The sequence below is a fragment of the Perissodus microlepis genome, chromosome 10, assembly GCF_051167445.1.
Source record: "Perissodus microlepis isolate ML-2025 ecotype Zambia chromosome 10, ASM5116744v1, whole genome shotgun sequence".
NCBI classification, from domain to species: domain Eukaryota; kingdom Metazoa; phylum Chordata; class Actinopteri; order Cichliformes; family Cichlidae; genus Perissodus; species Perissodus microlepis.
This window is the reverse complement of record NC_140470.1, coordinates 1,065,786-1,089,797: the sequence shown is the minus strand read 5'-3', so window position 1 is coordinate 1,089,797 and position 24,012 is coordinate 1,065,786. Positions and strand designations below refer to the sequence as shown.

The following is a 24,012-nucleotide window of genomic DNA, read 5'->3' as shown; positions in this document are numbered from 1 at the left end:
GCCCGTGTGTTCTGCCCTCAGGACAAGGTGCACATCCCTGGCGCCATCTACCTGTCCGTAAAATTCGATTCCCGCTGCTACACAGAGGAAGGCTGCGACGAGCTCATCGTGTCCAGCAGCAGCGATTTTGTCCAAGATGTTCACAACTTCAGTGGGTCTCCGCAGAAGTGGTCCGATTTTGAAATCCCTGGTGAGGACCGTTCGTGTGTGTTTGCATTTGAGATCATGTGACTGTTCACTTCATATTTGCATCTCTGGCTTTCTCAGGTGATACCCTGTACTACAGATTCATGTCAGACATGAGCAACACAGAGTGGGGCTACAAGTTCACCGTAACGGGGGGACACAGGGGCCGTTTTCAGACAGGTGCCGTCCTCCTTCTGTTTGGGTTCAGATTCGCTTTGCAGCCTTTTTATTGAACGTCACATTAACATCAGCTTCATCAACTCTTCTTTGCTCGCTCATCAGGTTTTGAGATACTGAAGCAAATGTTAGCCGATGACCAAGTGCTCAGCCAACTGCCACTAGCCGACATCTGGGAGTGGCAAGTGGGCGTGGCCTGTCGACAGACTGGAAACCAGCGACTGAGAGCCATTCACCTGTTGCTGCGTCTGCTGCAGTGTCAGTCCCAGACGTAGGTCGAGCCTCCTCCTTTTTTTCTGTTAATGCGTCCACGACTGTCACACTCCCACCTGGATGCAGCCGTGCCGTCTACCTCTCATCTTTAGCTCAGCATCATGTCCTGGTGCAGGAGTGCACCTCCACGCAGCATTTGCATAGAAGCCTTCATACATGCTCTTGTAATCATGATAGAAATTAGGTAAAGTATGTGTTTAGAAATTTTCATATGTGCAAACTGACCCAGCAACCATCAGGTCACGATGAGGGAATTCATAGAAGTTGGTGTGTAGAGGGGCAGCAACTCCATCTTTACGAGTGAAATCATCCGTTTAGCGTCCTAGAAAATCTCTTTAAAGGGTTTTCCGCGTTTGAGTTGAGCTATATCAGCGGTCCCCAACCACCGGGCCATGGACTGGTACCAGTCTGTGAGTCATTTGGTACCAGGTCGCGATAGTTGAGGCTCGAGTGTGAAATTTATGGTTTTCAGGCTTTTTATCATTATTTTTTATCGTGGGTCGTTTCCTGTGTGTTATGAGTCAATCTTCTTTTTTTGGTACCCGTACTGGTTTTATTTTGTTGTATTTATCCGCGACACCTTAAAGGCCGGTCCGTGGTGCAAAAAAGGTTGGGGGCGGCTGAACTAGATGACCTCATGACCACAGAGACTTGATGAACAGACAAAAAGTTGAGAGTTAATGATGTGATATTAGCATTTTGTGCCGGCCCACACGCAGCTTTTCATCCTGCTGTTGATGTGTTGTTGCTGCAGAGCCTGCACGCTGACGCTGCTGCGACCTCTGTGGCAGCTCTTCATGTCTATGGAGAACAGCCTGAGCCAGGATCCCACCAGCATCACGGTGCTGCTGCCTCTTCACAGAGCCCTCACTGAACTCTTCTTTATCGCAGAGGCCCGTGCAATCGTGAGTAATGCATCAACACACACGTCTGGTTTGCCATCCTCGTGGGGACATCCCATGGACATAATGCTTTCCCTAACGCTAACCTCACCATCTGTAATGAATGCCTAACCCTGACCATGACACTAAAACCACCGTTTGAGTGTGAAAATGCCTTCAGCCTTGTGGGGACCTGGATTTGGGCCCCACCAACATAGGAAGAACCCCCCCCCCCCCACACACACACACACACACACCCCGTTTACTGACTGGCAGAACGGCCACAGCTGATCATCTAAAAAACCTTTTTATTCATGTTTTTGTCACTTTTGAAATATGAAACGTTCCAGAAAGATCTAAAATGAAAGAGCATTTACTCAGAGCTCTTCTCTGCGTGTCTCTGTGAGCATGTTTACTGTGCACCTGTTCTACGCTCGGCTCGTGGCCAAAGCCGTGCCATCTGTCGGACAGCGCCGTGCTGCACGGACTCCCTGCAGACTTGCTGGGAGAGGAAGAGATGCTGCTCACTGTGATGCTTATGAATGCTCGCTCTCTTTCTCCGTCTCAGTTGTTTTGAATTATTAATGAAGAGAAGTCTCGAGATTATGAGCACACCATCAGCCAGGAGTTTCCCATCTGTCGATGCAGTGGAAGCAGGCCGGGCCAGAAAAGCAGGACCTCTCCTGCAGCCTTCCCAGCGAGGCCCGAGGCTTCTATCTGATAATAAAATGACATCACTGAAATCGTCTTACAGGACGGAGTCTCTGCTGCACCCGCTGGATGTTGTCACGTGTAAGAGAGGGACTGGCGAGCTGAGGTTCTGCAGTATTTCTGAACAAGCACCAGGGGGCGGTAGTGGCACTCAGTACAGTTGCCTGGGATGCCCCTCATGAATACTGCAGTTAGCATAACAACACATGATGGTGTGTAACGCGTTGTGTAAAGCAGCACTGCAGACACACTTCGGTTATACAAACACGTATGATGCAGATTTTCTTTCTTAGGAGTGAAGCTGTGTGACGTCAGCAGTAGTTGCTGTTCACGCCGCGCCAAGTTCTCCAGTGAATGTGACGTAACTTTGATTTTCCTGATGGGTGTGAAATGGCTCTGTGGTTTTAACACAACACCACACATGAACACGTCGTGTTGCAGCTGTCGAAGTAAGGGTGGGCTGAGATGTGCTTGGTCCGGGATTATTGGAAGTGTGGTTGTAAACTGGATTAGACTGGTGACAAATGGGCTACAAAGCATTTAGATTACATCCAGCCAAAACGGGGAGTGCTGGTGTCCAGTGTGGCTAACATACAGGGGACAGTCGCTTCCTAAAACTCCGCCCATTCTACAGTGAAACATGAATATTGGAAAATCATCAGCTGTAAGCATCTGTGATCTTCCTCAGAAAGATGTGACTAAAGTTGGCTGTCAGATCTGACTGCAGTGATGATGCACGGCCATACTGACCGGCGCCATGGTGACAAAATGTTCAAGTCATACGAAGCTAATGAGCAGCATCGAGTCCTCTGTGGCTGCATTAGCTTTGAGCGCCTACGCAGCTTATTAGAGGGCTTTAGCGGCCATCGGGCTTCACGCTCGGGCTTCTCATTGTCTGAATGCACGTAAAGTTCATGGTCAGCTCCTCTGAGAGTCAATTAAGTCGCTGCCTAAGAAGGGAAAGTTCTATTTAGGAATCCAAACTGTAAGTCGTGCACCACTGCCTGTACAAATCGTCCTGGGTTGCTCCTACAGCGTAAACACTTTGGATGAATGGTGGAGCAGAGCTCTGGACTGTGTTTCCAGTGCTGTAAAAGCTCAATTTGGCCAGTCTCAGTCCATTTAGCCTCTGTGTAGTCTTATCTGTGTTTTCCTAATCCCTGTGCTTATGTAAGCCCAAGGTACATCTCTCTCATAGGGCCAAGTGGAAGCACTCGTTTAGTTTGTTTATAATTTTCAATGACTTTTCCAACATTCCACGCTTCAGTTTGATGCTGAGATGAAGAGAGGTCAGGGAACCGGGCCTCATTTATAACCGAGTGCCTCTTTTATGTAACCTGCTGCTCTGTTTCAGGAAGTTCCTTCTTTATCTGGTTTTATTCATGCGTCTTGCATGCATGCATCAAACTAAATGCTGGAATGGTGCAAACGATGCATTACCAATTTACCTGCATTGGACGTGTCTTCCAGGCTCAGGGCGTCCTCCAGGAGTACCTGTTAGCCATGACCACTGATGAGCAGCTCCTCAACCACACCGCCATGGTAAGGCTTCCTCTCTCTTTTTGTCTTTGCATATTAACATATTCCTAAATTCAAAGCATTGCACTCAGCGGACGGTAGTAGCTCAGAGAAGTTGCTCGTGCACCTTAAAGTGTTATGCAACTCTTTCTTAACCACGCAGTCCCACTGATTGAACGCTCTTGAGTTGCTGTGAGTCAGCTCGCGCCTGGAGTCTCTTTTGCTAGTGAATCACAGAGCTGTTGACACCTAGCAGATCCCTCTGCACCCCCTCCCCTTGTTTTGAATGTGTGTGGGCTGTGCTCAGGACTAATGTATTTGGTAATTACAGTCCATTAGCATGTGTGGCAGAGCGAGCCACAGTGTCCTCTGCACTCAGGACCACGCAGTATAGCAGAGGAGCCCACAGGCAGTTAGGAGGAGCAGAGGATGCAGCATGAAAAGCACACTGTGGGTGGTTCTGCTGAGTGGTTACCTAATACCTGTCAGGGTGAAAACAAAACCAAAGGTGACACAATAGTCCAAACTGTTACGATAACAATGGATATTTAGGGCAAATCAGCTGATGTCCCAAACGCTCTGAAGCCACCGAGGACGGCTTCGCTCGCCGTCTTGTCTTCACAGCTTAAAGTAATGCACAGGGCTGCCCATCACTTACTGATCACTTAGTTAAACAGTGTGTTTTTGATATGATGAAATTGCCCACCAGACCCCGTGAGCACGGTGACGGCCGACTCGGCGAGCGCGATGAGACGGAGCGTTCCCTGGAGCTGAGCTGCAGGCTGAGAGGAGGGAGGAGGAAGCAATTAAATGAAACATTGTTAAAAAAATATTGTAGAGCCGCAAGATGGAAAGAGCAGAACGGAGCTTCATCATTAATCCTCCAGTGCATATATCTGCTCGCCTCTGTGAGGAGATAAAAGACACAAGTGTTTGATTAAATTAAGGCTGCATCCGCTGTGGCTGCCTGCTTTATATTAACCATTAATGAAATGAGAAGGTATAATGTGAAGAAAGGGACTGAAGTGATGAATCCCCTCTCATCCGACGGCCACCCTCAGCTCATTGATTTGGCTGCTCACTAGTTAGCTGCCTGCTAACAGTTCACTTCATCCACCTGCTTACATGACACTAGCTGCGCTCAGATAACTGAAAATGTGCAATTTATAGCTTAAAAGAAACGATGGTGTGGTTCGCACTGGGACAACTTGGTGTGGGACATGTTTTAATGCTATGCAATGTGTCAAATGAACTGTGAAGCAAACCAGCACAAGTCGGCCATACTGGGTGTAATGTGTCCTTTCATTTGGTGCATGTCTGCAGCCTGGCTGCTGCACTCGAGGAGCTGCAGACTCTTAAATGTCGAAACGGAAAGCTGAACTGGGAGAAAACAAATGTAAATGGTCTAAATGGTTTCTAGGCAATACTAAATATTTCTGTACTGCACAGCAGAGCAGCTCTGAACATGTTTGTCAGTGTCACACAGCCTAAACATGAAAGATCTCCAGTTTAAGACCAGGAGAAGGCGCAGGTCCCCGGGAGGGCTGCAGAGATCAAAAGTGCACCAACGTGAAAATCTCTTTTAGATCAAATATGTGAATCAATCTGCTGAGACATGTAAAAGTGCTGTTTGAAACACTTGCACTGAATGTTTTCTTGGAGTAGAAGCTGCATCAGCCTACAACAGTGCATGCTTATTTACTGATATTATGTGCACAGATGCAAAAGTGCAGACATCAGAGTGATGCACGTGACAGACTGAATGTGACGTCGTTATTATTTATCGTGGAAGTGTTTGTTTTTTTTGTCCCGCTGCCATTAGTGGACTCGACAAAGGAAAACTAGACCACGCTCTGAGCAGGTGTCATGGTGGACCGATAACAGGACGCGGCTAATAAGGGACAAAGTTTCATAAAGCAGAAATAGCACTGTCTGTTAAACTGGCACAGCGCAGACGTAGAGACGTTATTGCATCGTTAGTTTCAGAAAGTCATCCTTAATATTAACATCCGCACTCTTTGTTCCGCCTCATCGAGCCTGATTCTGTCGGAGGGTTCGTCCTCGTAATGGGAGGTTTTCCTCCCTGCTGTCGCCAAGCGCCTGTTCACAGGGGTCGTCTGAGTGTCGGGACCTTTGCTGTAATGTGATGCTGTATAGATGAACTGTCAGTGCTGAGTATTTCTTTGTACCTGCAGCTTTTTCCTGACGTACTTTTGCTTTCTGTGTAGGCACTGAAGAACATTGCTGCCATCAGCCTGGCCATCAGTTACCCCAATAAATCTACGAAGCTACTCAACATGTCCCCGTGAGAGGACCCGAGGGAAGAAGGAGAATAACTTGAAGGGGACACATCCTGACTCTGCTTGTTTAACAGACACAGAGATCCAGAGGAGAACCTTGGTTTACCATCTACTGCTTTTCCTCTACCAGGACCCCCTCTTACTCTTCAGACGGTAGCTCGCAGTGCAGCACTGTGGACGTGAGTGTGGAGGGGACTCGAACAGCTTTCCACACTTACAATCCTTTTTGCCTTAGGGGACTCGGTTATATCAGCATGTGCATTCACTGAAACTGGAACAAATGTAGGGTGTAACTGTCATTATTTTTTGGACTTGAAGAATCTGTGCTAAATGACATCAAGTGTGCCAAATTTGCAGCCTTCCAGGGTAAGTGTTATTCCTAATTTTCCTGCCTTTCCCCTCCCTTCTGAACAGCGGCCACTCTGGGTTGCGTAAGCACTTTTCAGACACGGGATAGCTGACATTGCTGGCTTCATCAGTCACTCCCATAGGTGGTTTCTACATTAATGTTCCTCGTGCTTGCATTTTGACACACCCACGACAGCGACACCGCTGCACAATAATTCCACATGTGCAAAAGACCCGTAGACCTGTTGTTAGTATTGCACACTGGGAAATGTAACCACACCTTAGTGCTGTCATTGTCACTGAGCAGGATGCCTCTTTCTCTCTGAGAGCGCTGCAGGGCGTGACTGAGAGACTCCGCCCCTCACATGGAAGCAGTGAGACACAGTTGGGTCTCCCCCTCTCTGTCGTCTGCTTTAAACATACAGGAAGGTTTTACCAATGTTACAATTAAGCAAAAGAGGTCGTTCTGCACACGTTATTATTGTTAAGGGCATCCTGTAAAAAGACACACAAAGTCCTGGTGTCGTGCAGGCACGCCCTTTAATGACACGCCACACGTTTAGACTCGACCTGCAACCTTTAGGTAAATATTACAGATCTAGGATGTTTTTGCCACTCTCACAGTGAAATGGCCCGGCTGCACACTGAGACACGACGACAAGCCGTTCAGATACAGCCTTCAGTTGATCGTGGTGAAAACGGGTCACCTTGGCGACTTGCGTCTCCGTGGACACGAGGAGCATCCTAAAAATACTGTCCGGGACATTCGAGTCTCATTAGTCACCACAGAGAGAAAGTAATGACCTACTAGCTAATCCCTCTCCATCCTTCCTTGCCGCCTCCTCCTTTACTTTTTACCCTCTGTGCTTCCTTTCTTCCTCCTTTTTTTTTTTTCCACAATTCTCATTGAACGGTGAAATCGACGTGTCACAATAAATATGCTAAACATGGATCTGACCTGTGTATAAGGGAACGAAGGCACACAGGACGGGGATGAAGACGACAGCAGAGGGGAAATCTGAGACCGTTTCACTATTTTATGAAAAACTACCATGATGTCAAATGATATTCTTGGACGTGAAGTTTTACTGAGAAGCGCCCGATCCCTCGAAGGCCTCCACTTTCATCGCTGACCCTGTGACACATTAGTATGAAGTGAATCTGACTGTAAAATAGAGCTGCTGTTCAACATCAGAGTTCCTCACGTTCAGTCGCTTCCTAAACGTGTCGTCTAACCCCTTCGTCTCATCGTGCGCCACGTGGCCACGTCACGCTTCGAGTCTTGCATGTCTGATTCCCAATCATTATTGAATAAATGCAGTTTTCTGTTTTGAGTTGTAGGAAGGCGTGGTAGTTTTATACCAAAGAAACTGTCGTTGTGAACGTCTGTGAGAGATCCTGGTAGAGTTCGTTGTGTTTCTCACATATCGCACCTCCACCTGCGAGGCGCAGAGGAAACCTTTAGACGTCGCGTCGTCTTTTTTGTTTGTGTCTCTTTTATTTTTTCATCTTTTAATTCTGAAGTGGCCCCACACGGACTGCTTGGTGGTTTTGTTCACACAAACATCAACCGCAGTTAGCAAAGGCCAAGATGTGCCCTCCGCTGGGCTTCTACAACGCCTCACCGATCTACTATGTGCCTATGGTTAAACTGAAGCAATCATAATTTAACTCGTGTTACCGGAGTTCTTATTAATTATATTTTAAAAGAGAAATATATTGTTTAATTTGAGGGGTTTTTGTAACTTTTTACTTTTAACGTTGCTTTTCTTTTCACGCTGATATTTGAGGCTGACTAATCTGAATGTACATATCTGTGAATATTAATTGCACAGGAGGAAAAAAAAGACTTTGATATCAACCCCTTACAAATAAACATTACCGGCACTAACACCGACACTTCTGGTTTTGTATGCATGGCACACCGAAGGTAAAACTAAAGTCCTGCTTGGGTTGAAATGTCATCCATTTCTAATAAAAGATAGAAATGACTTAAATTTGGCGCCTGCTGTCATCTTTCTGTAGGATCAGCAGCGAGCGTGTGTGCTGCGGTAAATAAAGTTTGATCGCCCGTTCAGCAGTGATTAGAGCCCACACAGTGAGCCAGCGCCATCAGTAGTTTGCTTTCACCCTTTGACTTCTTAAAAAACAAATGCATCTTATCCTCTGCACTATAAAACAAAAACCGCTCGCTTTGTTTTTTCTTTGAGCAGCCCCGTCGTACGACTTTGATTTATTCAGCGTTATCAGCTCCTGGTCAGCCTGCCTGTCTCCTGCTAGCCCTCCCCTGCCTGTAGAGCAGAGTCTCGGGGACAGCGCTGATGATGGCGGCGATGATCGCTGGGGCGATAATGACATCAAATGGAGGAAATATTCAATAAGGCTCCAGATGATTCAGTGCCCCGCTGCGCCACAAAAGCCCCCACACTGGAGTGAGTCAGCTCTTCTGCTTCCCCTCCTCCGGTGCACCCCCCCTCCGTGTCCTGCTTCCTTCTGATTGTTCATGCAGCTTCCCGCTGCGCTTATTCACCTGAGGTGGAGAAAAAGAAAAGGCTTGCACGAGCTGCAATCTATGGGGAAACCTCCCAAAATGTGGCACTTTCAAGAAAGAAATGCTGAATGCATGCTACTGTGAGAAACTGTTTTCAAGCTGTGCGGATATTCTGCGGAGCTCCAAGTGTTCGACGTTGAGTTGAAGGAAAGTTCACTGAATGAGGAGGGTTAAGAGCTATAAATGACATTTTTACGGTCCCTTTAAGGGTCACCACAATAGATCATCTGACTCCACCTCACGATGTCCTTCCTCTTCTGTTACACCAGCCCTCTCCATGTCCCCATTCACTGCATCAATAAATCTCTGCTGCACCTTTAACATCCTTTGACCAGGATATCCACGGATCCTCCTCTGCTCATCCCTGAATCCTGGTCACTCACAGTGGAGATCACTAAACCTTTATTTCTGCCTCCTCAAGCACTTTTTAGAGCCACTGTCTCCAAACCACACATCATAGCGAGTCTCAGCACCTTTCACTCCTCCTGCTGTGCTCCAAACACAAATCACCCAGTGCTCATCTCCACCCTCTACGCTCTCTCGTTCACTTTGAATGGTTGACCACAGCTATTTAAACTCGTCTACCTTCACGATCACTCGTCTCCTTCATATTCGCTCTCCCTTGCACTGACTGTAATTCCCTTTTTGCAGCACGTAGCTCCACTTCTCTGCCCTTACCATCGCACTCTTTGTCTGTGAATGTGAAGCACGATCTGATGTCCGCAGACGCAACGTTGATCCTGGACAAACACAATGATAATGAGGAATAACACCAACATGGGAAATCACCACCAACACACTAAATCTGTATGAATAAATAATTATTTCACATACTTAAATACAGCCACATGGAAGCAACTCAACACATTTAGCCACAGACAGGATGACCTGCTGAAGGTCAAACTGAGCATCACAAAGGGAAAGAAAGGTGATTAAAGTGGCTTTGAACGGTTGCTGGTGCCAAACCGACTGGTGTGAATGGTCGCCACTTTCCCAGATCTTATTCCAACTGAGCACTTCTGGGATGTGTTTGAAAAGCTGACAAATCTGCAGCAACCGTGCGATGCTGTCATGTCAGTGTGGACCAAAACCTCTGAGGAATGTTTCCAGCACCTTTCTGAAGGCAAAAGCAGATTTAATGCTCTTGTGACTGTATCTAGCATTTATAAATATCACTGTAACGTCTGCAGACTTTCAAAAATGCACATTTTGATGTTGAATCGTTAACACACGGCAGCCGTTTTCAAACATAACTTTTTTTTCCAATAATTAACAAAAAGATCTAAACTGAATTTCAGCAAAATAATTGTCATCACTGTAGCATCAGCAGACGCTTCTGTTTCTCCTCGTATTCAGCTGCACTCTGTTTTGGCCTCCACCTGCAGCGGCTCCATCACAGCACTGACATGAAATCAGCCCAGCAATGAAGCGCTGAGGGTCACACAAAGGTCAACTTTAGGTACTCAAGCTCCACGCAGAAATGCCCCGGCCTGGGTTATGTTGCTGTCAGGTAACAGTGCTGACCTCGAGCCCTGTGCAGCCACAGATTTCATCTCTGTCAGGTCTGAGTCTCCCTGCCGTGAGTCTACAAAGACACACCAACATAAGCACAGCCATCTACCAAACATTTGGTTTTATGGAGAAAAACAGTTTTGCTGATTCATTTGAAACAATGTGTCACCGTTTTTCTAACACAAACAAAAACAAGAAATAAAAACTAAATATGAATAACCATGTTTCTATAATAACCATGGAAGACTGTGGATTATTAAAGGAAATGTATGTGAGGACACTGCACAGCTTCATCTATGCGCAGAGAAAATGGTTTGAGGACAGAGATGTGATATTGATATCCCCACAAATATGTCAGAAATGACTCAGCTCCATCTTCTAAGTGTTGGAAGGAATGTAGAGACTTCTAATTAAACATTACCCGCATAATGTGGTCATGCGATATGGGAAAAATCACAGTGGAGTGAAAAAATAGAAAGAGAACGTTCCCGGCTTCTGTAGATACAAGAGGACAAATATTTAGAAGGCTGGAGAGGAAGAAAAAGTTTAGGCAGCCAGAGAGAGCTATGTTAACACAATGTTCATGACTAAAGTGAGAGAAGCAAACAAAGAGACACAATACGCCGAGCTTGTTTCACGGGGCCATATGCACGACAGCAGCATCGCGCCTCAGACCTCGTTTGCTTTTCACGATCGTCTCCTTCAGCTGTTTACACTTCTGAATCACGAAGCACCAAATGAATCAGGCTGCCAGTGCTTTACAAATGTGTAGCTTTTAGCAGTAACACATTTTACGAAGCCTTCCTGAATCCCAGCATCCCCATTTGTCTCACATCATTTTCCTTTTAGATCATTCAGATGAATTAAGCGGCCACACTGCGGCTCGGGCAGTTGAGGTCAGCCTGCTGTGGCTCCTTCTCCCCCTCTTCACTGTCACCACACATATGCTAAGTGTGTCATTTGCGTCATATTCAGATGCCTCCTCGCACGTTCTTGATTGCAACTCATGCCTGTCATGATGATGATGCCACCAGCGTGAAGCTCCTCAAAGTGTGGAGGCGGTGTGGCCAGAGACAGGGCTGCACCTGTAACCGCCTCCAACAGTGATGTCAGAGGCTGTGTCCCTATCCGGTCGTTAAGTGATGACGTGACGAATCCTACTTCCGGGCCTAAAGTAGTCTGCGTTTAATATGGCTTTTGTGTTGTTAACATGTGTAATGTTTTGTATCTTCTTCTATTTAATCTCAAACACCTCCTAAAACAGTCAGTGATCACTGTTGACCTCCCTCGACTTTTATTACCGCTAATCATTTATTTAAGCTCAGTTTTTAAAACCTTAGGATGTAACTACAGCCCAGCCCATGCAGCAGTATATGAATGACTAACCTCGTATTGTGGATGGATTATCTCAGTTGTTCTCCTGGCTGAAGTTTGGTCCTTTTAAAGCATCCTGCCATGCGATTACATTTGTTCCTGACCACCGAGAACACTCACGTTAACTTTTATCGAGTGGAAAAAAAGTTAGCTTGTTTATATTATGCTAACATAGCTGTGTCGCTAGCGGTCACGTAGCACATCATTATATACCAGCTAGCCAAACTTCAGTAACCCTACAAACGTCACTGCTGTTTACTTTTCTGTCTTCTATTATGTTGGAAGTGATAACAGAGCTGTACGTTTTAATTTGTTTCCAAAACCCCGCAGTCAGGACATGCTATATTGTATTTAGATAGAAGCTAGCGAGCTAACTTCCTGCTAACTTCTAACTCCGTTAAATGTCATAAATTCCGTTTTCATGGATGCCTGGATGTTAAACTCAATTGTTACACCTGGTAGAGCAGAACGCTGATCACTTTATTAAAGATGAAAGACTTTAGACAGTTTTTCAACTCTCAGTAATGCCATAGTGATCGTTTGATATATGGACCTGCAGCGGAGTTTAGGCCCAGACACGGCTAGTGACGTCAGACTTTACGACCAGATTAAGAGACCGCACGCTTGAAGTACGCGCACTACGCGTACTACGCACGGTGCGTACTGTAAGTACGAGAAGTGCGGAAGTGAGAGGCTTGTGAAATGGGACGGTCTAGCCTTCGTCGCGCTGTTCAGGTTGCCTAGCAACCATGATACTAACTGCGAGAAACGTTTCATACAGCTTTGTGTGACAGAAATGAAGGAGAAAAATGTTTTGTTGGTCATTCATTTTTGTCATGACATCACTTTGATTAGTTGAGTATCTGAGGCTGAAACCACAGGACTGTAAAACATGATTGTTGGGCTTCATTTCTGTACTGAACAGTCATTTAAGATTAGTTAGTAAATAACAATTAGTTAATGTTGTTCATGAGACTAAAATCATCTCACTGTGGTAATGTAAATATAATATGGACAATATTATATGTATTATCAGATTATTATGATATATATATATATATATATATTGACGAGGTACAACATAAATGCTACGGCAAGGGGGGAGCCAGGACGCCAGGTCAGTGGGGAGATATCATCACCCCCACCCGAGATTGGGTACAAAGCCCCAAGTGCGATAGGAGAAGGATCGTTGAGTGCGAGAGGAACTGACCTGAAAGGTAGGATCATGGCCAAACTTGAAACCTGGATCTCCCGTAGCCGGTTACCAAGATTACGTAAAGTACCCTCAGAAGGTCTCCTCGATGATGTTAATGCAGCACTACGGATGATACCTACAGCCACGCTTACCGAGACTAACAAGCTGATCTACAATACGGCAGCAGTGATCAGTGAGATGCTTGGCTATAAGTTGAACATGGAGAAGGAGCAGTACCCTCCATGGAGAAGGAGGCTAAAGAGCAAGATCAAAGTAGCACGGAGGGAGGTTAGCCAACTAACGGAGTTGCAGAAAGATGCGACAAAGAAGGTGCATAAAAAATACAGCAAGCTGTCCATACCTGAGGCCTTGGAAACTGCCAAGCAAAGACTCACAGCCTTGGCCAGCCGCTTGAGGAGGAACACCAGAGAGATAGAAGGCAGGAGAATAAACCAGCTGTTCTCCACAGAAGCAGCAAAGGTGTACTCTCAGTGGCAGGGGAACAATAAGAGAACAGCACCACCAAGGCTGGAGACGGAGCAATACTGGAAGAGCATATGGGAGAAGGACGCAACCTATAACGGCAATGCTCAGTGGCTAGTGGATCTGAGGGCAGACCATAGCGACCTCCCTGAACAGGGTCCAGTAACCATCACGGTGGCAGATATCCAAGAAAGGGTCTCTAGTATGAAGAGTTGGACAGCACCAGGCCCCGACATGGTTCACGCCTACTGGCTGAAGAAACTGACTGCACACCACGAGCGTCTGGCAGCACAAATGAACCAGCTGCTAGTTGACAAGAGACACCCGGAATGGCTAACCGAAGGTCGGACGGCCCTGATCCCCAAGGACCCCAAGAAGGGACCGGTCCCCTCCAACTACCGACCAATAACCTGCCTCAGCACTACATGGAAGCTCCTGTCAGGCATCATATCGGCTAAGATCAACAGGACCCTGAGAGCCTTCATCAGGAACTCAATGGGGATGTGGCGGACAACACTAGAGGCCAACTCCAAGCCCATAGCACAAGTCACCATCAAGTGCGGGATCTACCAAGGAGATGCTCTGTCCCCACTGCTGTTCTGCATAGGCCTGAACCCCCTCAGTGAGATAATTGACAAGACTGGCTACGGATACCGACTACGGAATGGAGCAGCTGTCAGCCACCTCCTGTACATGGATGAAATCAAGCTGTATGCCAAGAGTGAACGAGACATCGATTCACTGATCCACACCACCAGGATATACAGCAATGACATCGGGATGTCATTCGGGCTGGTGAAGTGTAGTCAGATGGTAACAAAGAGAGGGAAGGTAGTCAGAACTGAGGGGATCGAGCTACCAGAAGGCAACATTGCAGACATAGAGGACAGTTACAAGTACCTGGGGATCCCGCAGGCGGATGGGAACCATGAAGAGGCCGCTAGGAAAGCTGCAACCATCAAGTACCTGCAGAGGGTCAGGCAAGTCCTGAGGAGTCAGCTGAACGGTAAGAACAGGATCTAGGCCATCAACACCTACGCCCTGCCTGTGATCAGGTACCCAGCTGGGGTAATAGGCTGGCCAAAGGAGGAGATAGAAGCCACTGACATAAAGACAAGAAAGCTCCTTACCATGCATGGAGGGTTTCACCCCAAGTCCAGCACCCTGAGGCTGTACGCTAAGCAGAAGGAAGGGGGCCGGGGACTGGTGAGTGTCAGCACCACAGTCCAGGATGAGACAAGGAACATCCAAGAATACATCAGGAAGATGGCCCCAACTGACCGAGTGCTCAGTGAATACCTCAGGCAGCAGAAACCCAAGAAAGAGGAGGGAGAAGAGGAACCATCATGGAAGGACAGGCCCCTGCACGGTATGTACCACCGGCAGATAGAGGAGGTGGCTGATATCCAGAAATCCTACCAGTGGCTGGACAAAGCTGGACTGAAAGACAGCACAGAGGCACTAATCATGGCAGCACAGGAACAAGCACTAAGCACAAGATCCATAGAGGCTGGGGTCTATCACACCAGGCAAGACCCCAGGTGCAGGCTGTGTAAAGATGCCCCTGAGACAATCCAGCACATAACAGCAGGGTGCAAGATGCTAGCAGGCAAGGCATACATGGAACGCCATAACCAAGTGGCCAGCATAGTGTACAGAAACATCTGTGCCCAGTATAACCTGGAAGTCCCGAGGTCAAAATGACAGCAACATCAGGAAGAAGAAACACGAGAAGCTGGAGAAATACCAAGGGCTCAGAGAAGAGCTCGAGAGGATGAGGAGGGTGAAGGTGACGGTGGTCCCAGTGGTAATCGGAGCACTGGTGCGGTGACTCCCAAGCTAGACGAGTGGCTCCAGCAGATCCCGGGAACAACATCGGAGATCTCTGTCCAGAAGAGCGCAGTCCTGGGAACAGCTAACAGAGGCAGCAATATAGCATAGCTAACATTAACAGTGCAGTGAATCCTGCTTGTGCCGTGATATTCAGGACTGCAAACCGAGCAGCATCACTGACTTTCAGCTTGTTGTGTTTGTGGATATATGACTGACTTTAATTATCCATAGAATCATCACATTCTCTGTAGGATTAAGGTCGACTATATAAATATTTAGATGTAGAGGCTTTAAAACCAAGTTAACGCTGAAAGTACAAACATCACTAATGTCACATAATTTTGCCGACATGTGGCCAACAGTAATGTTTTAATGTTCTTCGTTATTAAACATTAATAACATAAATAAGTGACATCATATTCAGTACTTACTTTTGACCGACCGCCGCGCTATGAATTGTGGGATATATGGGACCATGAAGCGTGCACCGGACCACGCTTGATATTTGGGGAAATTGACGGCGCATTTGCAGTACGCATTTGAAGTACACTTCGAATTGGGACAGCCGTCGTTGTGTGGCGGTGACGTAATCGCACTCAAAATGCGTACTTCAAGCGTGCGGTCTCTGAATTGGGACACAGCCAGAGTGTTTAGTAAAGTGATTGTTATCAGTGCTGTGCTCGTGTAGACGGCACCGAGCATTTTTCCATCCACTCGTGTCACACAGACATACTGCTCGTCCTGATAAACAGATGGTGCCACAAAACAGATAAGATGGCTACATAGGAATGTAGGAAAGATCGTGGAAATATGATATGAAATACGTTTCCTGCATAACTTTGAGAAGAGACAGAGCTTCCTGATTGCTCCAGTGTTTGTCGTCTTTCCAGCTTCACTGGACGTTGAGTCTCACGTACGTCATCATTGTTCGTGTCTGCTTTTGTACTTTGGTGCAAATGACTTAAGTGTTTTCCACTCAGGCTTCCTATAGTGGATGGAACCGCTATAATATCACCAATAATAACACAGAATTTCACTGTGGAGTCTGTTAAAAGGGGGCGAATGGTTGTGTAGTCTGCTCACATCTCTGGACATTTTCCACAACCCCGCTGATGAAACTGCTCCCACGATGAAGGAAATTCTACCTTCACCATATCATAATGAGACCCACTTCCACTCAGCCTCCTGGGACACGATGGGTCACCTCTCAAGAGGATCGGGGATAATTGGGTAGTTTGAGGAATCCAGTGAGAATAGGACGCTGTGAAGGACTACACCCAGATTTAGCAGCTAGGCGCACACTATTGTGTGATCGCACTGGGAGAGAGAAGCTCGCTGTTTTTGATCTCATTTCTCGCTGCGCTCCTATCTGGGTTAGAGGAGGGCTGTTATTGGAACAGCCACCCGGGGCACAAGGGGAAGGTGGACTATAACGGATAGCTGCGGCTTCCAATATGACAGCCGTGGTGCCAAGCGCGTTCGCTAATCTGGATCATTAGGACGAGGGCTGTGTATGACTAAAAGGAGATAATGGCTCTAATGCGATGGAGACGAGAGGAACTGACTGGCCTGTTGTGGCCTGAACCTGTGTGAAATGAAAGGGCGTTTATTGATCGCTTCACCTGGACGAGAAACTGGTCAATAACACCCAAATTAGTTTGTCTGTATGAGATTCTTCAGAACTGAAGAAGCTTCTCGGATGAGAGGTGAAACGTCTTCAAGCAACTTAAAGAAGTCCAGACGCTTTTCTTTGCAGGCTCCTTTGAGTATGAGATAATGTTCTAACCAGCTGTTTGGGGTTCAGACAAACACCTCACATACACAGCAGTGGTGGGTGGTGTGTAAATGGATGGATAAGACACAACAAGTCATTTCAGTTTAGTCATTTATTATTATTAATCTCCAGTAAGTCTTTGGTCCCTTCTTTCTTCCCCCACCCCAACCGCCTGTGGCACATGTACCTGAGCCTGGTTCTGCCGGAGGTTTCTTCCTGTTAAAAGGGAGTTTTTCCTTCCCACTGTCGCCAAGTGCTTGCTCAAAGGCATATATAGCACCTTAAGGCAACAGTTGTTGGAGATGTGGCGCTATATAAATAAAATTGGATTGAATTAAACACATTTTTTAAATTCAAGACTAGAAAATGTGTAAAAGTGACAGCTTGGATAAAATGTAAGGGTCACATCCCTGTGTGGGATAGGTGGCTGTCAAAGTTTTCTTTCAACTATGTTTTCATACCAAGCTCTTCCTCTAAATCTGATTCCTTCTGTATGAAAATAAGTTTGGCTACTTTTCTATTTAATGGATTTTACATTGAATGAACAAACTCACAGTCACCATGAACTTTTTAATAATTCTAACTGATCACAGTATATTTTAAACGTACGTAGTTGAATGTTAGTTACTACAGGAGCATCATTTTATTAGGAAGATTCATTTGTACCAAACACCTAACACTGTCCCCTCCAGGGGTTCTGTACCTCCAGTAGGGTCGTCATTGCTTCTGCACAGAGCTCAGTGTGAAGGTCTTATCAGAGATTACTTTCACGTACATTCATGTCATAGAGCCTCACCATAACCACAACGATGAACATAACCGCTGGCCTTTGCCTAACCACGGCCTAAATCTAAAACCAAGATTTTCTAAAAATGTTATTACACTTTGACTGCATAAACAGATTTATACTCCCAAAATAAACAAAAGTAAATAACTTGCATAAATGTGGTGAGTTTACTGTTTGAAATATGTGCTTTCACGGGTTTTGTTTAAAAAAAATGTGCCTGTTCATCCTGCCTCATAAAAAGCAAGGGGAATGTAATTTGAACCCAATACCACACTACCCAGACTGCAAAACAGAGTTCAAGCTTTTCTGAGAGTACAGTCAGTTGAAGCGATGCCAGTTGATGCTAGTTTGTAGAACCAACCACGTTTCCCCACCATCTTGAATACAGTTGCCAATCGTATATAATGTGTTCAGCTAGGAGTCGGGGATACATGGCACACCAAAGGTGAAGGAGAAGACACGGAGGTAAATTTTAATTCATGCCTGCACCTTCAGCCTCAAGACATCAAGGATGCTTATGTTTTATCACCAAAGAAGTAAAAATACAAAGAAAGAGACAACATGACCAACATCTGGACAGCACGTCATCTTCTACCTCCTCACCTCAGGCCTCATCTCCTGGTCTGAAGTCATGGCTCTAACATGGAAATGTGAATAAACATGCTTTCTTATTCCCAATATTGTCACAATTACTTATTGTTAGCACATTAGACATGCTGTCTCATTTCCTTCCTAGCTAACAACAGGCCAGCTAAACAACAACAACTGGTTATAAGCTAACATTATGCCAGCTAATGGTAGCCGTGGGTATCTTAAAAATCACGGTTTCCCTCAAGAACAGTTTGGTTACATTTTCACATCATATGAGAGTTTATTCACAAAGTGTCACAAAGTCTAGGCCTAATAGCTAACAGCAGCTAACAGTGGCAAAAACAGCAGTGCTTACTAAAAAGTAAAAGATATCCTCAATAACTCCCTTCGGTATCATTGTCAGTAAGTCAGAAGTAAGCTTTGCTGTTTTTTACACTAACTTGTTACACTTACACTGAACTCCTTTCATAACGTTTTACAGCCTCCTCCAGAGTAAATGGAAGTGGACACGCATTGGCAGCTGAGGTAAACAGCAGACGCATAGCCTAGCACGATCTGGAACAACATTTATTATGATGATGTGGGAACAACACTGACACGAGGATATCAGATCATCCCATAGGCTACCCTCTACCCTACAGCAGCCTCCACTGATAAGATTATGCACTTAAATTGTGACGGCAAAAAACCAAATTGACTCCAATCTGCAATCTACTGACATCTAGTGGTGAGATTTTACACACTGTAATTTTGATTTTTTGGAAGATACACTTATTTGTTTTCTTGTTAATGCTTAGCATACATAGCAAGTGGCAGCTGCCGTCCAAAGTTGCACATTCCACCGACCACTCTTTAACTGACTGATTCACATTCATAGAGTATTTTATTTCTTGAATCTTTGCATGAACAGAACCATGGCAACTATAGGTTACTATAGGTTCTGGTCAGTGGCCCAGTGTCTTGTCTGGGAAACCAGAAAAGAGTCCAATGGATGTATTAAGAGACATTCTGTTCAGCACATCATTAAACTCAAACCTCAGCTTCTTTCAAGCTGCCTCCTGTTTCCAGCTTCTATGCTAAGCTAGCTTACTGCTCTGAGATAAAAATGGCACGAGTCTTGTCATGCAGGCTAAGTCTTAGGAAAACAGCTCACTGTATTTCCCAAAATGTCAGACTTAGGCGTATGAGAGACCAGGCCATGCCTTACATATCTTTAGAGCCAAGGAAGTGTTGCTTGGCCAGCTTTAAACTCCTACGGTGTGTTCTGCAGCTACAGGTATAAACACGCTTTCAGGAGAAATCGGTAACTCTCAAAGCTCCAGTGGGCCGTCGCCGGCTTTGCTGTTTGTTTTCCAAACAAATGCAAGTCAGATTTGAGTTTGTGTCTTACTCGTCATATTTTCTGGTGGGAAACATTTCAAGGCTTGTAACAGGTGCTGCAAAGATCAAGCCATAGATATCGGGATATAGTGCTGTCAGCTCTTCTTCACTGCTCATCTGTGACACAAGACACCTCTAGTTGTAACGCTATTTTCTTGTAGGAGGCTTTTCAGCTACTAAGAGATGACTGAGAGCTTGTAGAGAATCATAAAGCCTGTATTAGTCCCCAATGTTTCCAGCAGAGCTGGTTGCCCACGCCAGGTGAATCTACCAACATGTCGGCATGCCTGGAGGACAGCAGCTGCTCTTCCTCCTCTCTTCTCTGCTACTTTTTTCTTTAGTCTTTTATACCAGATCTCCGTATCATCTCCTTCCTTTCTCTTCTCATCCTTTCATCCTCTCCTCTTTCAAGTTTGGCTAGTAACATTAGAAAGTCAAGCTAAAATGTTCATCTTATGATTATGCTGTAGCTTTGTTGTTGGAGCAAGTACAGTAAGCGTCCACATCTCGAGTTATTCACAGACCAAAGGATCTTATTAAGTTAAAAACCTGAGTAGAGAAAAAAGTCCAGTTTATGTGAAAGAGAGATGCTGTGAATCATATCAAACATACAATCATGTGAAAAATAATGTTTTCCCTCTGCAGTCCTGCATGCAAATCATTTTCTGTATGACTCTGTCGGTCTCTCACGTCATTGTGGAGGAATTTTGGCCCACTCGTCTTTACAATATTCAAATACAATATCGCAGTACACGAGGTTGAGGCGAAATATGTTTATAAGATTACTGCGTTGATCAAATGAAGTGTGTCTATTGGGCAGCTACTTCGTTTATTGTAGTAACAAACTATTTACTATTTACAGAGGATAATAAAAATGTATCTAGTCCTCGACAGATTTCAGATCATGTAAGTACAAACTCAGATGGACAACATCGTGACATTCTCATTATTTATTTAACAAAAATGAAGCTAAAATGCAGAATCACTGTGTGACAACTGAAATGCAGCCCATGATTCAGTAGCTAGTAGAACCACCCAAATTTAAACCTTTATCAGTCTCCCACATCATCACTGAGGGCCCTTCTGTAATTGTACTGTTGTGAACTTTAACATTGAACATGCTAACTGAGGCCTGTAGATTCATAGATGTACAGTAACACTTGGATTATTTGGGTGAATTTCCTCGGACATCAAACGTTAACACACAGCTGACCAGCAAACTGTGAAGGCGCCTGCTTTTACAGAGGTGTTCACGCTTACTGATAATCAGTGCGTTTGATTAGCAGGACCTGGCTGCTACTTACCCTCTGAACTCCTACAGAATTAGTAAGCGTATTGTTCAAAGGATGGCACAGCGTCCTGTAGAAACCCTTTCTATTTACCATATCATGTGAATGAGCTTTGTGATCATATTTACTGTATATGTAAGTAGGTGTGATTTTTGTTAAAAAGTGCTTGAAATGGTCAAGCTAGCAATGTCATTTCAGCAGTTATACTACTTAGTGTGTTGAATAGTAATAATAATATTAGAAGGTACATATGGGGAACCTTAAAAAAGCCTCTTCCAGTCCACACCGTACTGTCACCGTCCCGGGTCGGTGCCCAGTGTTTTGTACTATTATTGATCCTTGGGTTTCATCGTGGTTCGTGACTACCAGGCTTTTGGTTTGTGTTTTGTATTTCTAGATCTCTGGTTCGTCTGGTTTGTGATTTCTAGTTCTTAGGTTTATTCTGTCGTTCCTCAGTCACTCCGTGTTCCCTCTGTTTGTGTCTGAATCCACGTCGGTGCGTGCGTGTCGTATTTCCTGTTTTATTTTGATAGTCTGCGTCCTACGTCAGTGTATCTCGTTTTGCCTCCCTCGTCTCCTTATGTCTGATTTGCCCCAGCTGTGTTTCTTCCTGTTCCCCATCCTGTGTATTTTAGTCCTCAGTCTTCCCTGGCTTGTTGTTTAACCTGCACTCTCTTCGTGCTGCGTTCCTGACCCTCGCTCTCAGTCCTGGTTTGTTTCCACGAGGTTCCAGTGTTCAGTCTAGTGTTTTAGTTTCACGTTTAGGATTCTGGTTCATTTTGTGATGTTTATTTCTTATGTAGACTTTTCCCAGCAATAAAGCTGCACCTTAACTTAACTTCCTGTTTCTGAATCCTGCGTTTGGGTTCTTCCACGACACATACATAACAACTTTTACTACGTATGCACAGATGTACTCTGTGTACTTTGATAAATCCAGAACAGATGTTTTTGAGTAAAGAGGTCTGCCTCCTGCAGAGGGAAAGCTTGTCCAGGCTCAGGGGAGCGTCCACCGTGCCCACAAGCCCAGACTCTGGGGCTTACTGAAGTAACAGATATGATGAAGAGAGGAAGGGATGGTGGGTAACTAACCACATGTACTGCAATGTGCTCCACTGCCTGATTCTTTATTCCTTATTTTTTTAGCAGGGGGGAGGCCTGCACGACGACCTGTGCCATACTGAGAGCTGGGAAGTGGACGAAGATGGATGGATGGACTGGGGAAGATGTGTGTCATGCATTGTTGTAGATTCCTGTCACTGTGGTAGGAAGACCAGGTTTATGGTCCATCCCATGTGTCTTTGTTTCCAGTGGAATTACAATCCGCTGATCTAATTAGGCTCATTTTCTTCAGGGACATTGCATCAGTCTCTTAAGAGTGTTATTTTATAGATGAAATGCAGCACATGTGAGTGACAAACGTTTCTCCCTCTGCTTGTATCAAATTATTTTAGCTCTAAGGCCTTTAGTTTAAATGTAAACTGTCAGACGTGTGCAGGAACATGCACACATACAAAGATCCAGTTTGCACATATTTTTGCTGTTCTCTTCAATGTGGAGCTTTGCTAAATGCGAGCTCCAACTTGTGCCTCACTTGTTCCACATCCACTTGCCCCAGATTCAGGTCACACTCTGATGCACAACAATGTGCTGCAGTGGTCTACTTGTAACTCCATCATTAACTTGCGGCACAATGTGATGTTCTTAAAGGTGCACTGTACTAGAACTCATTCTGGCTCCGGGTGGATGGTCCAGTGGAGTCACAGCCATGAAAGATGATATTTTAATTCCGTCATTTTTATTAAGCCCTCCTGGCCCAGGATCATTTCTCAGCAAATGACCTTGACAGACAATGAAGCCTCAGCATAAACGAGTGGGAGCTGGTTAATAGTTAATGGCCATTATTACTTGAAACGGCAGCAGAGCCTGTGTGCGTACATGACCTGCCAGCTTTTGTGTTTGCATGCTTATAAATACAAAGATTAGTTCTTATTGGAAATAAGGCCAAAGGAAAAGTATTAAAATATTACTGTTGTCACAGCTGAAGATTGTTGGAAATTTCATTGTCAGCAGGAATGACTGGAAAACAAATCACTGAAAAACTGAAAGGAAAACAGCGCTGCACTGTTGTTTCTTTGGGATTTCCCTTTTCCTAATTGTCACTTTTCCCAAAGTGTGCATGTCTGTGTGACAGCGGAGTGATGGAGCACTCATACTGTAGAAAAGAGGCTTTCTGGCTGTGCGTCAGATGCAGCTGCCTTGTCACTGCATTTAAGATTCAGGTGTCTCAACCACCTGTATGAGGGCTCATACATAAACTTAAAAAAAAGATTTCTATTACACAATGAGCCCAGACAGGGAACGTCCTTTTAACACATCTCTGAAATGAACTTGCTTCTAACATATCTTCCAAGTTATCTGTTCCTGTTAGGCATACGGGATCGCTACTGCATCAAACAGGCTTCCATCGCTTTTTACTGAACGCTAATCTGAGGAATTTATATCTGATTGTAAAGGTGGCCTAATGCCAAGAAAGCTGGCTTCTAAGACAACTTCACATCAATAGCTTTGCCTCATCTGACGACTAATCATGCAACAAAACCACTGTTCTTGCTCATTACCATCTACATTAAAGTTTAAAATGGTGCCATACTTTTCTGTATAAGACCCACAGAAGATAAACACAGTAGTGTCACAGAGTGTACGGTTATTTTGTAACCTTGGTTCTCTGAGTGAGAGAACCAAGGTTACCCCTCTTGGTCCTGACGCGTGGATACGTCTTTAAGACAGTCCAGCTAGTCCAGCCCACAGTTTGCATATAAAACAGATGTGCAGGTGTGAAACCGGTC

At 45.2% G+C, this 24,012-nt stretch overlaps 1 protein-coding gene across 6 annotated transcripts in view; it reads left to right on the top strand.

Annotated features, from left to right (window-relative positions):
• The window catches only part of zzef1 (zinc finger, ZZ-type with EF hand domain 1), a 30,633-nt gene extending 22,242 nt beyond the window's left edge, over positions 1–8,391 (top strand). For all 6 annotated transcript variants that reach the window (XM_084941398.1, XM_084941396.1, XM_084941394.1 and 3 more), the window contains exons 49-54: positions 22–190; positions 268–366; positions 469–634; positions 1,391–1,541; positions 3,699–3,770; positions 5,975–8,391. In XM_084941398.1, coding sequence (XP_084797524.1) covers positions 22–190; positions 268–366; positions 469–634; positions 1,391–1,541; positions 3,699–3,770; positions 5,975–6,055 — 738 coding nt within the window. In that variant the 3' untranslated portion in view covers positions 6,056–8,391. The remainder of the gene's footprint in view (positions 1–21; positions 191–267; positions 367–468; positions 635–1,390; positions 1,542–3,698; positions 3,771–5,974) is intronic.
• The last annotated feature ends 15,621 nt before the right edge of the window (positions 8,392–24,012 follow it).